The sequence below is a fragment of the Lottia gigantea genome, assembly GCF_000327385.1.
Source record: "Lottia gigantea unplaced genomic scaffold LOTGIsca_168, whole genome shotgun sequence".
In the NCBI taxonomy this organism is placed as follows: Eukaryota; Metazoa; Mollusca; class Gastropoda; family Lottiidae; genus Lottia; species Lottia gigantea.
The window spans coordinates 188,032-200,270 of NW_008708100.1; the positions used below are offsets into that span (position 1 = coordinate 188,032).

General features: G+C 32.3%; 3 protein-coding genes across 3 annotated transcripts in view; 1 reads left to right on the plus strand and 2 right to left on the minus strand.

The window, feature by feature from the left end:
• Positions 1–255: 255 nt before the first annotated feature.
• Positions 256–2,369, minus strand: LOTGIDRAFT_141846 (hypothetical protein; the record flags this gene model as incomplete). Its single annotated transcript, XM_009051455.1, has 6 exons — positions 256–378; positions 553–717; positions 932–1,018; positions 1,387–1,487; positions 1,785–1,863; positions 2,259–2,369. The coding sequence occupies 6 exons, from the start codon at positions 2,367–2,369 to the stop codon at positions 256–258; spliced, it is 666 nt and encodes a 221-aa protein (XP_009049703.1).
• A 1,836-nt stretch (positions 2,370–4,205) lies between these two features.
• LOTGIDRAFT_141812 (hypothetical protein) lies at positions 4,206–8,041 on the plus strand (the record flags this gene model as incomplete). Its single annotated transcript, XM_009051456.1, has 8 exons — positions 4,206–4,465; positions 4,603–4,735; positions 5,496–5,674; positions 5,887–6,126; positions 6,466–6,570; positions 6,635–6,712; positions 7,149–7,215; positions 7,592–8,041. Coding segments are annotated over 8 exons (1,512 nt in total), but the record flags the coding sequence as incomplete, so codon positions are not given.
• A 1,004-nt stretch (positions 8,042–9,045) lies between these two features.
• Positions 9,046–12,239, minus strand: part of LOTGIDRAFT_205248 (hypothetical protein) — a 3,428-nt gene continuing 234 nt past the window's right edge. The window contains exons 2-6 of the mRNA XM_009051457.1: positions 12,223–12,239; positions 11,057–11,188; positions 10,752–10,850; positions 10,321–10,444; positions 9,046–9,228 (exon numbers count right to left, since the gene is read on the minus strand). Of these exons, the coding sequence (XP_009049705.1) occupies positions 9,083–9,228; positions 10,321–10,444; positions 10,752–10,850; positions 11,057–11,188; positions 12,223–12,239 (518 nt within the window). The 3' untranslated portion in view covers positions 9,046–9,082. The remainder of the gene's footprint in view (positions 9,229–10,320; positions 10,445–10,751; positions 10,851–11,056; positions 11,189–12,222) is intronic.

Genomic DNA, 12,239 nt, shown 5'->3' on the forward strand with positions numbered 1-12,239 from the left:
TCAACAATGGCATCATCTTTCTTTCGTCTTTTAGAAACTGAAACATCAGAGCCATCTATACTACTTTCACTTGTATTTCTTTGCCGACGTTTGCGTTGTTTAACTGGAGTTATTTCCTCTTTAACAGGGACAAGATCTGTTTCTGTTGCCATTTCTGAAAATAGAAATACACATCCACATGTAAATTAAGTTTTCCTTTTTTCAAAAATACATCAAAATCCTTAATAATTTTATATCAGGTGTAAAAGCTAAATATTAGAATTTACACCAACCTTCTTGTTCATCAACACCATGTTTCTTTAATTGTTCAAGTTGTTTATTAGATTTAGGAAATTTACCAGCTCTTGTTCCTAACTCCATTGGTGGATTATTTAATAACTAAAACAGAAATTAACATTGCATTCAGTTTTTACAAAGCATTTCGTCTTCTCTTATGTCATCTATTGACTTTTTGTCTTTTTCAAAGTTTTTTGTTTTGTTTATTGAATCTCCAATGTTTCAAACTATTAGTTTTGTCAATGACATAATATATAAATAATAAAACAAACATACCTCACATGCTTTAGAAGCAGAATGTACAGAATCAAACTCAACAAAACCAAAGCCCTTAGGATCTCCTGTTGACTTATAAATAGGTAAACTAACATAATTTATCTTTCCACATTCAGAAAATACAGTCTTCATCCAGTCATGGTTGACATTTCTAGGTAAACATTCCTTCAAAATTGAAAGTGGATCCAATAAAACAACTACTATTTTGAACATTTAGAGATCATATTGGTTCACTTATATGAACACACAATTATTTAAATTCACAAATTCTGAAGTAAGGGTAATCCCAAGGTTCCAAACTTGTACATGTACAAGTACATGTGTAACATTTTTGTTTTACCTCCACTTTAACTGTCTGAATCTAAATATAAAATCTTACTACATAAACTGTTCTAGAGTCTATTTCATGTACATCTCTTTGGATAAATGGGTGAATCCTTTTAACTTGTGTCTTATCTTCATTTAGCTTAAAAATAAAATAAATTTCAATCTACCACATTGACAGTGGCGGAGAGGGCTGAGGGATCAGCCGCCCCCCCTTGCAGCCCCGAAAGTAAGTATTTCAGGCAATAATCTCATAATTAGGTTAGAATTTGGGAAATCTCAGATATTTCGCCCCCCTCCCTCAGACGTAAACCTGACTCTGCCACTGCACATTGACCAATAAATCATTTTCAGATGTTTTTACTTTAAGTTTAAATATCACATGGTAAGATATCAAAATTTAATTTTTGATGCACCAGACTTATTTATAATACTGTGTAAAATATCTTTACAATCAGTTGAAGACAGGATGGTAATTGTGTCTAACATTATATGTATAATGTAACTCACCTCTAACTTCTTGGATTTATCTACAGCTTTAATAATAATTGATAGGTCTTCAGTCATTGTTTTCATTTTATTGAACTTTAAAAACATATCAATAGGTACATCTGTAATACAAACATATAGATATTCAAGTCAAGCAAAAAGGTTTGACAAAATATGCAGGTAACTCACAGATAAATCAAAGATCTGATCAAAATACAGATCTATGTATTAGAAGCTTTTCAAACTAGGTTCTGGGATACAAATTCATTATCTGACTATTTTTAATAATGTTTTGTACTGGTTAGCAGTGTCGCATGTTATATGGTCAAAATCATACAGAATGGGATATAAAGAAGAATTTTCTGCAACCTAGCGACAAACAAAAACATACAGATCCCAAAAATTAGTTTATAACTTACATGTATCAGTATTCTTATCCATCTCATGTTTAATAAATCTGTCTTTCTGTAAATTTGAATCACTGAAATAGAACTCCATCTGTAAAGATAAATTATATATATCACTCACTAGCAAAACATGATTTATGCTTTGAAATACAGATACGCTTATGTTTCATTTTCTCTAAGAACTAAAAAATAAAGATGAAATACAGAATATAACCTTGGTATTGGAAATTTGCTGGTTTATTGCCATGGAACATACACTTTTAATTTAATGCTTTGGTCAATGAATTGATTTTGTCATAGGCCTATTTGAATTGTATTGTAGAACAGACTAGGTGGCTAGCTTTTTATTCATATAGGCCTAATGCCCAGTAAAATCACAAACCAAATTAGCATCTTAAAATAGTTGCAAATACCTGAAAGAAAATATAAAGAAAACTGTGGCTATTCAAAAAAAAAACCAAAAAAAACCAAAGGCTTTAATTGTACCTGATCTTTGACATTCTTTAACAAAGCCTTGGTCCTTTTCCTGATCTTTTTATTTTTCTCTTTTTTCTCTTCTTCATCTTGGCATGTTCTAAACTCTTCACTTTTCACCATCATAATGAAAATCTATTGTTTTTTTTTTCAAATTTAGTAAACATAAAAGGATAATAGGCCTATGCCTTCTATCTTACAACTTTATCCATCAGTGTTATTTCATCTTCAAATAGAACAGACAATTTTAACTTACAGCTTAGTAGACCTAAAAATGAAAAGGCTAAATAAAATTACTTTGATGGCTACTTTGCCCTTGGTCCTATAGATATGGTAATTAATGTGCATTTCCGATAGAATATATTGCAGCTACCTTTACTTGTAATATATGTCTGTGTCCACGCTGGCTGCAAAACAGTCAAATTACAATTTTTGCGAGGAAAATAAACCAAGTGAGTGTGATGGTATCTCGGCCCTATTCCAATGCGCTGTTCTGCATTTCAATTTTATTTCTATCACTAATCAGGTCCTTGTGATTTGTGTTTTTTTATGTTTTGCACTCAAGTTTGAGACTCATAGAGTAACAATAGAGTGAAATTTTGACACGCTTACCAATCTTAAAGCAACGAAAATAGAGGATCAGAATGTAATAAGCCTGTAAACATTCGTATTTCCAGTCAAAGGCCTTTCAACAAGCTTTCATATTATTGGTTGAGAAAAATTATTCACCAATCAAAACCTTCGACAGTTCTCTTTGACCATAACTTCCGGTGTAAACTGTCATGGCTGACAAAATGAAAATTATTTTGAGAAAAAAAAAAACTTTTTTTTGGGGATTAATTACCATAAATAAAATTTTCTCTTGAATCATATTTTGTGATATTAGAGATATAGATATGACTGACACCTCTGCATCAGCAGATTTTAATGTCTTACTTCAGGCAATCGGTACAGCGTCGTCTCCTGGTGTGCAACAGATCCTGAAACAAAATCCATCTATTATAAAACTTCAAGGTCAGTCAATAATCTTCTTTTTAAATCAATTTTTAGATTATTTCTATTGCATAAGTTTTTCTCACTGATTAAATGATACATGGCTGAAATGGTCGATAAATATCACATCAAACTTATTTCTTCTGGTCTCATTGACATAGGATGTCATTTTGATCACCGAAAAAAAAGCAGATAGAACTAGGCCTATAAGCCTATTCTTGTTAATGCGACCCTAATTTTGTGTATCTCTAAAAAATGATAAATTATTTAGATGGGAAACCTCTGGTGATATCTGTTTTTGCATGTTTTGATAAACATTGGTTATCTTTACATCAACCTGCAGAATTTTTCCTATCGTTTCAATTCAAAGCAATGTCATATTTATTATCTATTTCTAACATAGACAAAATGGCAGATTTAAGTTATTACCAAATGTAACGATTATTTATTGGCCAAATTTCTTTATAATCCCAAGCTGTAATTGAAATACCAAGTGTCGTCTGCTGAAATATATTCCAGTGAACAAAGTTAAACTAGCGGACTCCATATCATTTATCAATTTCTCTAAATTTATCTTATTTTGTCAGTCACTATTTTTTTAAAAAAATCACTGTTCTTTGAAGGAATTATCATAAGTTATAATTGATTGACATTAAATATAAATACTTAGAAATGATATTTATACCACTGGGTATCCATACGTGTTTTTCTCGTCTTATTTTATAGATTACATTGCACACGAAAATAGGTGACCCATTTTGTAGCCATTACCATATTGGTTACTCATGAAATATGGGCCAAGGTGGGGGATTCAAAAAGAAAATTGAAACAGACCAATTTTAATTATTTCACAGAGTAAGCTTATTGGAAGAAACATTCCCGTTTTTTAAATTTGACGAAATTTGATGTTGACTCCTTATATGCACGAATATAGGTTACACCACTGTATAAAATCTACACTATTATCTCTCTCTTTCAGCATGGCATGGGATGACAGCATTACACCGAGCATGTCTTGGTGGAGATTACAACATTATCTTATTATTATTACGAGCTGGGGCTGATCCAAATGCTCCTAATGCCAATCAGGAAACACCAACGTTATTCTCATGTAAACGAGGAAATACTCAAGTCTTGAATCTCATGATAGAGTTTGGTGGTGATGTTAGTAAAATTGATAGCCAGGGTCGTGGTGCCATGTTGCATGCTGCTGAATCTGGAATAGTGTAAGTTATTTCAGAATTTTTTTGAGTATAGTGTTCAGTTTTTTTTAAAATTAACCTGTGTAATCATGACTTCAGAAACAAGACTCAAGTAATAAAAAATTTTATGATAGAATTAAGGTAACAATTCTAATTTTCAGGTCTACATTACACTATTTAAACACAGTTTGTAATCACAGTTTTAAAGTGGTTGATAACAAAAGACAGTCACCTATACATATTGTTTGTTTATATGGACATGTAGAGGCTTTAAAGTACCTGATAAAGAAAGATGTGAGTTTTTGCAGTGAAATCAAAATTGTGCTTTTTAATATTTGAAAATTTTGTATTTTCTTCTATAGTAACTGCATGTTTTTCTTTAAATCGAAATGGGGTCTCAGGAGGTAATCCAATTTGTATAAATTTAAAATCTGTGGTATCTACTATCGATTGCTACATAATATTCGAGAACCGATTTTTAAATTTTGATTTTGTTTTTTATTTATTTCTGGTTGAAAAATATGAAAACTTTGAAGGGTCGTATGTCATGACCTTGACTTTTGGTTATCTCAACGAGATCTATCCAATGGTATATTAATGTTTATTGTACGATGTTTACTTCCGATTTTATGGCCGGAGTCTCTTTTGTAAGCATGTTGTGGTTGAAACGATAAAGTTTATTTGTCGGAGTTTGCTACTTTCAACTGTTGTTCAAAACAGTAGGTTAAGGAATATTTATATAATGTCAGTTGAAGCGATCTGTCGAATATGCTTTGCGTTTGGGCAATCTGGAGAAGACACGAGTTTCGGCGATCTGTTGAACATGGTTTGAGTTTAAACGACCTGTATCCAGTTAATTATGATAGGAAATTATGTTACTGTGACGATACTTTGCGATACAGTTTTAAACGTAAAATCAAAACTGTTACGCACTGCTTCAGAACCACGCAAAGCCTGTGGATCTAGTTTTTTCTTATTTTTTATGGGCAAGTTTAACCTTTATCATTTAATCAAGATTGACATGACTGTAACGATTACATTTATATTTTTGTAGAGGTGTGATTTAACTGTAGTCAATATGGATGGTGATACTCCACTACATATATTATCTCGAGAGGGTCATAGTCATCTGTGTTGGGTAATATTCACAGAATTAGGAACTTCATCTTTAAAAGTTCTAAATAATGCAGGGTATACACCTAAAGATCTTGCTGAACAAAGAGATAAAATGGGGTAAGTAAAAGAAAATGTATTATGTTATAACTTATATTTCTGAAGGTTGTTGCTAAATACTGCCTATCTTGGTTAGCCCGATAGAAGAATTAATATCATATGAATAAATTAATAGTTCATGCTCTCAGCTTCGTTAGTTATATAGTGCACTATGGTACCTTAAAGACAAGATAAGAGCAATAAGGACTGATTAAAGATACATTTTTTTCCAGACATCGAGAAATAACTCCAGTATATCAGTATTACAGTAAACAGGGTGGTCATATTAAACCCACTGGGCCTATATTATATTGGTATTGGTTATTATTAATGCCAACTATTATATATGGTGCTGCAGTGGTTCTGTCACATTATGTTAATGAAAAGTTACATGCTGTTACAATTCTTCTTGGATTAGCTGTTATTTTGATTACACAGAAAAAACAGTTACACAGAATGCGACATGTCAGCAGGTTTGTAATGTTTGAGAGACTAAAACTGTTCGCAGTTTTTAATGGAATGCAACCACCAATTCTCCATTCTTACAGCTAGTGGAGCTTGATAACCTTCTTTGATAGATAGTGTGAGAATAAAACACAACCATTCTACATGTGGGTGTAATTCAATTTAAATATGTTTCATTTACTAACCACTAGAATTCTATTTTATGAATTTAATGTATAAATATAAATTGTTGCTATATAATTATGCTATATTTGGAATATAAGAAATACTTATTATGTTCAATTGCAATGTTTTGAAAATACGACTTTTGATATGGCAAACATGAAATAAGTAAATATTTCTTACAGATGGCCGAATCCAATCTACATTGGTATATTTGGTGCAGGACAATTTCATACTATGGTCTGTTTATACTATAAATTAATGCAATGTATCTTTTTAAATTTTTTTTTGTATATTTTGTCATGAAAGAAGTTAAGAACCTTGTTCAACTCCAATAAGCGTATTGATACTGAGTTTTGCTAACAAGTTATCATTTATGTGTATGTTTTATAATCTATATTTTGCTTTCCCTAACAAAAACATCAGATATCAGTGAAAAACCATTTATGTTATGTTTAACACCAATTCTTACTATGTTGTTGCTCTACTTATATTGGAAAGTTTTGACACAAGATCCAGGTGATATATTTATTATCAAATTCTACACTATATATCCATTAAATCAAGTACATTTAAAAAGTGAACACACTTAGAAGCGTTTTTCAATAATTACTTAGTTAATTTGATTACTACATAGTTGTATTGATTTTTAGGGATTCTTTCGTATGGTTGTGACGCCAGACATGTCCTCATTTTTGCTAAGTTTTAGATCTTCAATTTTGTGGTCATCCTAAGAGGTAGTATTGTGATGTACATGGCCATCAAAGATTAACACTTATGACAGTTTTTACTTCCTTTAAACTTACTGTTTCATTTAAAAAATTTCAGGAATTTTGAAGCTTAGTTATTATGATGAAGTTTTAAAAAGAGAGGTAACTGTTCAAGATTTGTGTTCACCTGTCCGGAAAATGCAAGACTTTTGTGCTGATTGCGAGGTATTATATAAATTCATTCAATTTTGTTATTTTTCATGTTAGAAGAATAAATGTTTAAAAAAAAAAACAAGAAAATGTAATTCTAAGGTTATTTGATTTCAGGTTTGTTTAATTGAGTGGCGATACAAATAAACTTAAATTCGCCAGGAAATTGGAAATTGTGTTTCTACTACTACCTGAACTTCCCCCTTTGATTGGAAGTTTGACCCCCCAAAAGGACTTGACTGGCTACGGGCCTGCCCCTTCGACCAGTAACCCAAAAAGATGTGTCCCCCCCTGTTCGCATAAAGGATCAGCGCCCCTGACCTGAATAATCAATGCTTAGTAGTTATGATATATGTTTCAAGCTTATAATCATGTTCTTTTCTTGTTTCAGATTGTGCGACCAAAATATGCCAAACATTGTAAACTATGCAATAAGTGTTATCAGGATATGGACCATCATTGTTTGTTTTTAAATCGGTGTGTTGCTCGAGATAACCAGTTTTACTTTGTGTGGTTTATTCTAACTTGTTTAGTGTGTATGACAATATTTGTGATAATCGCCGCTTTACATTGTTATTCATATTACTCTATGATGAGAGTTTTATATCAAGAAGTTTGGATGCTCAGTTTGATAATAATGAACACTGTCTCTCTTATTTGGGGCATTAACCTGATCAAAAATCAATTTGATGTGATAGCCAATGATTTCACAAACTATTTTAGAACAAAAGGATATAACCAATTATTAACAGTCAATGAAAAATGGCTGAATATTGCATATTTTCTAATTGGAAAAGAGCCATATATCAAAAATCCTCTACATAAACAATTGAATGTTTGAATATCAATTCTCAGCCTGACAGTATAGCTGTATATCATGAAGATGCAGAAAAGTTCTGACTGTTGCTTCTAGCAAGGGTATTAGAAATATATGTTGTTGGCAACTTATATCCCTAAATAACAATGCAAATTATGCAGATCTAATCATGAATCAACGTGATCGAAACAGCACAACATCCTTTCAAGTAGATTACTTACTTAAAATTGACAGTAAAGAACATAGATCGTACTTGTATGATTTGCATTTTGCAGGATGTGCAAATAAGCAGACCTCAAAATGGGTTGTCCCAATTCCCTTTCTATAGAAACAGGGTATAGATAGTAAGGGAAATATGGTTTTCTAAACAGTAATGTGATAAATAAAATCTGTTTTGTTTTTTTTTTTATTAGAGTACAGGATTGGGGTTCAATACTTTTGTAGCATTGAATTAAGATATTCAACCTTTCTTTTCCCACAGCTGAACATTCCAGAATTTCCTAAAGGCATATATTATTAATAATATTTTTTTTGCAGTTTAATAAAATTTAAATTTTCTAATTTTATTCAGTTACCATTTGTGTTTCCATCCTGGACTTTACCTCCTTAACTGAGGTTACAAATTGTTGCGGAAGAATTGGATTAGAACTGTCCGGATAAAGATTCGGAATCAAATAGGCCAAAGCCTGCCATGGCTAGTTGGAGAAGGTTCTCCCCCAGAAACTTATGAGGTCGGTTATGACACTATTGGGGGAAAATAGGTTATAAATAAAAATCATATATTGAACAGATACGAAGTGTAAGACAAGCACCATGATTTCTCCAGACATTCAGTTTCTCCAGAAAATCTTCACTATGTAATTAATCTCAAGCTTCATTAATGTTTCTAGATAATGCACCCTGCTTATTGAACAGATTTCATCCCCTTCTTTCAGTTTCACCATCAAAATCACCTACCGTTGCCACCATGGCTGAAAAAAGTCTCAGCTATCAACATTTTTCAACTTTAGTTCGATAAAATAAAACAGTTTTCCTTTTGAATATTTTATTTTTTCTTTACAGAATTTATTTTTTGTAACCGCGGCTGTTTCGTTTACCACGGGCTTTCTCGAATTTTCTTCCCTTAGCTCTCACTAAAGGCTTTGTGTTACTGCCAGGTACACCAGGAGCAAGACCAAAATGTCTGTTGGCACCCCGGGCTTGTCTGATACCTGAAAATAAAAATTAAGATGAAGACTTTTTAATGAAATAACTTATTTTTCATATATCTTATCTAAACAAGCCTATAAGATAATAGACTACATCAAATGTGCTAATATTTTTCACTATGTGGTAAATGAAATAAGAAGCTAGCCAAGTTTCATGAAAATCTGCAAAAAAATAAAATGTACCAAATTTCAAAAGCACCCAATATCTTAAGATAATGGTTTATGTCCAAATGCATCCACTTAAATGGCGCGAATTAATACCAACTCGCAAATTAACACCGTTTCGTGGAAAATATGGTTATGCCGGCAACTAACACCTTGTGGCACGAATTAAACCAACTTGCAAATTTTTCGCCGTTTCGTGGAAAATCTGGTTATGCCGGCAACATACACCTTGTGGCACGAATTAATACCAACTCGAGAATTTACGCCATTTCATGGGGGTTATGGCGGCATCTTCCACCAGGTTGAGCGCAATGTGTCAAAGTTCATAGAGCTATAAATAGAATAATATCAACAATTCCATTAATAAGTTCAAAAATTTTTCAATATTCTATTTATAGATCAATAAACTTTACACATTGCACGCTACCTGGTGTAAGGTGTCGGCATAACTTCCACGAAAAGGCGTAAATTTGAGAGTTGGTATTAATTCGCGATTTGGTTTTAGTTTCTTCGAATTTAGATTAGAATCTTTAAACTGCTTGACAAATTCGCAAACTAATTCAAAATCTGTGAACTGGCTTTTTGCATTAATGACGTTCTATAGAAAAGACCAGCCAACACGGTGTTAGCAACAAACCTCTGAACAGTGAGATAAACTATCTACAATGTTTGTAGAATTTTGCCAATCCTTTTCATATGAATTGAAATATAGGCTACAAAATTCTATTGAAATTCTTGCCTTTGATTAACCTCTGGAAAAGATGAGTATTTTCAGTCCAAAAGTGTGTCATTTACACATGGACTTTCTTGAAAGTTTAAGTTTTATAGTGGTGCAGTTGGAAATTTTAGAATATTTGTGAAATGAGAGAAAAAATTCAATTCTTAGCTTATTGTAGACAGGACTTTTTTTTTTTTACCAGTTGAACTTACCTTGGACTAAAACTGTATTCTGTCCTTTTGGTGCTCTGAGAGCAAGTTGATCAAATGTTAAAATTTCACCACCTGCTTTCAATATCCTAGCTCTGGCTCTTTCGGTTACTCTTAATGCACAGACCTAGTGGATTAAATAATTGAGTTTTGAGTTTATTGAATATAAGGAATTTATTGTAATCTGTCATTTATCTGATTTGAATCAGGGAGGGACAAAGTAAAACAGGTTTAGCACCTATTGTGACATCCATCTGGTTGCTGTATAATAATTTCTTGATGTATCATGTAATCACAAAAACTAGAATTTAAGTTTAAATTAAGTTCATAAATTAAGTTCACAATGTTCAAACTGGCATTGAATATGCCTAAATATCAATTGAAAAACTTATATCTACTATCTACAAAATAAAGATATACTAGAATAAACTTACTGTTAATTTAGGACAAGACATTAATCTAACATCATCAGTTATTGTACCAACAACTACAGCTATTCTTCCTTCACGGCCTGGCTTAGTAGCATATTTCACCTGTAATCATACATGACAATTAAGAATGGATGAAAGCTTATATTGGCATTAACATCCATGAGAGAAATTTTGATATAACTTTTCTGTGAGCTCTGAATTGCACATTCTGAAGAGTACAAAACCGAATTAACTAGACACTCATATCCAGATTTGATTTGAAGATCTGCATTAGCAGGTATTGCCAGGAAAATATAAGTATCTCTTACATGATTGTATCCAGGTTTACTTACCAATCTTGATAAAGCAATTGGTGGTCTGTGCATGCGACTCATGAATAAGCGTCTTAAAACTACTTTATTAAAGCCAGCACTGGTTCGTCTTGCCAAAAATCTGTAAAGCTGAAAAACAAAGATGTTACCTAAAAGATTTTTTTCAGCAAGGCAACGTTCTAGTCAACTAAAATGGACTCTCAAAAAAGGTCCCATGTTTCTGCAGGATCTGCTTCTTTTTTTTTTAAGTATGTGTAACGGAAAATTTAAAGAATAGTTTGCAAGAACAATAATTTTGTAGTTACAAGGAAAATGTCAAAAACAATATCAATTATCTTCTTCAATTTTGTTTAGTAACCTGTACATATTTTTGACTATTGTTATAATGACCATGAACTACGCTAACCTTTCCGTCTACTTGGCCATTAACGCCAAGTCATTCGCAGATAGGTCTGCACAGTGAAGAGAGAATTTATGGTCAAATTCCATGAGCACTTCATGCATAGAACAACATATCCACACTAAAAGTCCATTAATGTCAACACTTGTTATGTTTATCTTTTGCTAACCAGATTGATCAGTGTAAAGTGAATAATGAAAGTTTTCTCCACCATTTTCTTGAAAGCTACCAGCAATTTCATTGGTTGTTAAGTTGTTATGGCCAAAGTCATGAACTTTCAATGCAATTGTCATCCTGTAATTTGATGTTAGGCTAACAATGAACTTATCACCAATCCTATGGCATGCTCAAAGTTGTGCGAGGCAGTCAATGCCATTAGGTGTAACGTTTAAGATAAGGTCTTGAATTTTGTTGATTTGAGTGATGCTGCTTATTGGGTTTTTGAAAAGGTTAGTCTTGGGGCTATACTTATGGTCTATACTATATACAACAAAATTAGTGTGGTAACATCTCGCACAAGCTCAGAAAGTGCGCATATACACTGTTGAACCTGTGCATATTATATTGCTTTAAGACCAATTCCTTTACAACACAATATCAATAAGTTCATCCTAGACATTGCAATGTATAAAGTGTAAATTAACCACTGCAGTACTCCGCAGACAAATTATCAACTCGGCCAGTGCATTCTTTTAATACAGGAAGAAATCTGTCAATCACAGAGCACTGGTTTGTGACGAAAAACTCAAAAAAGGTTACTTACTTGACCAACAGACGCAA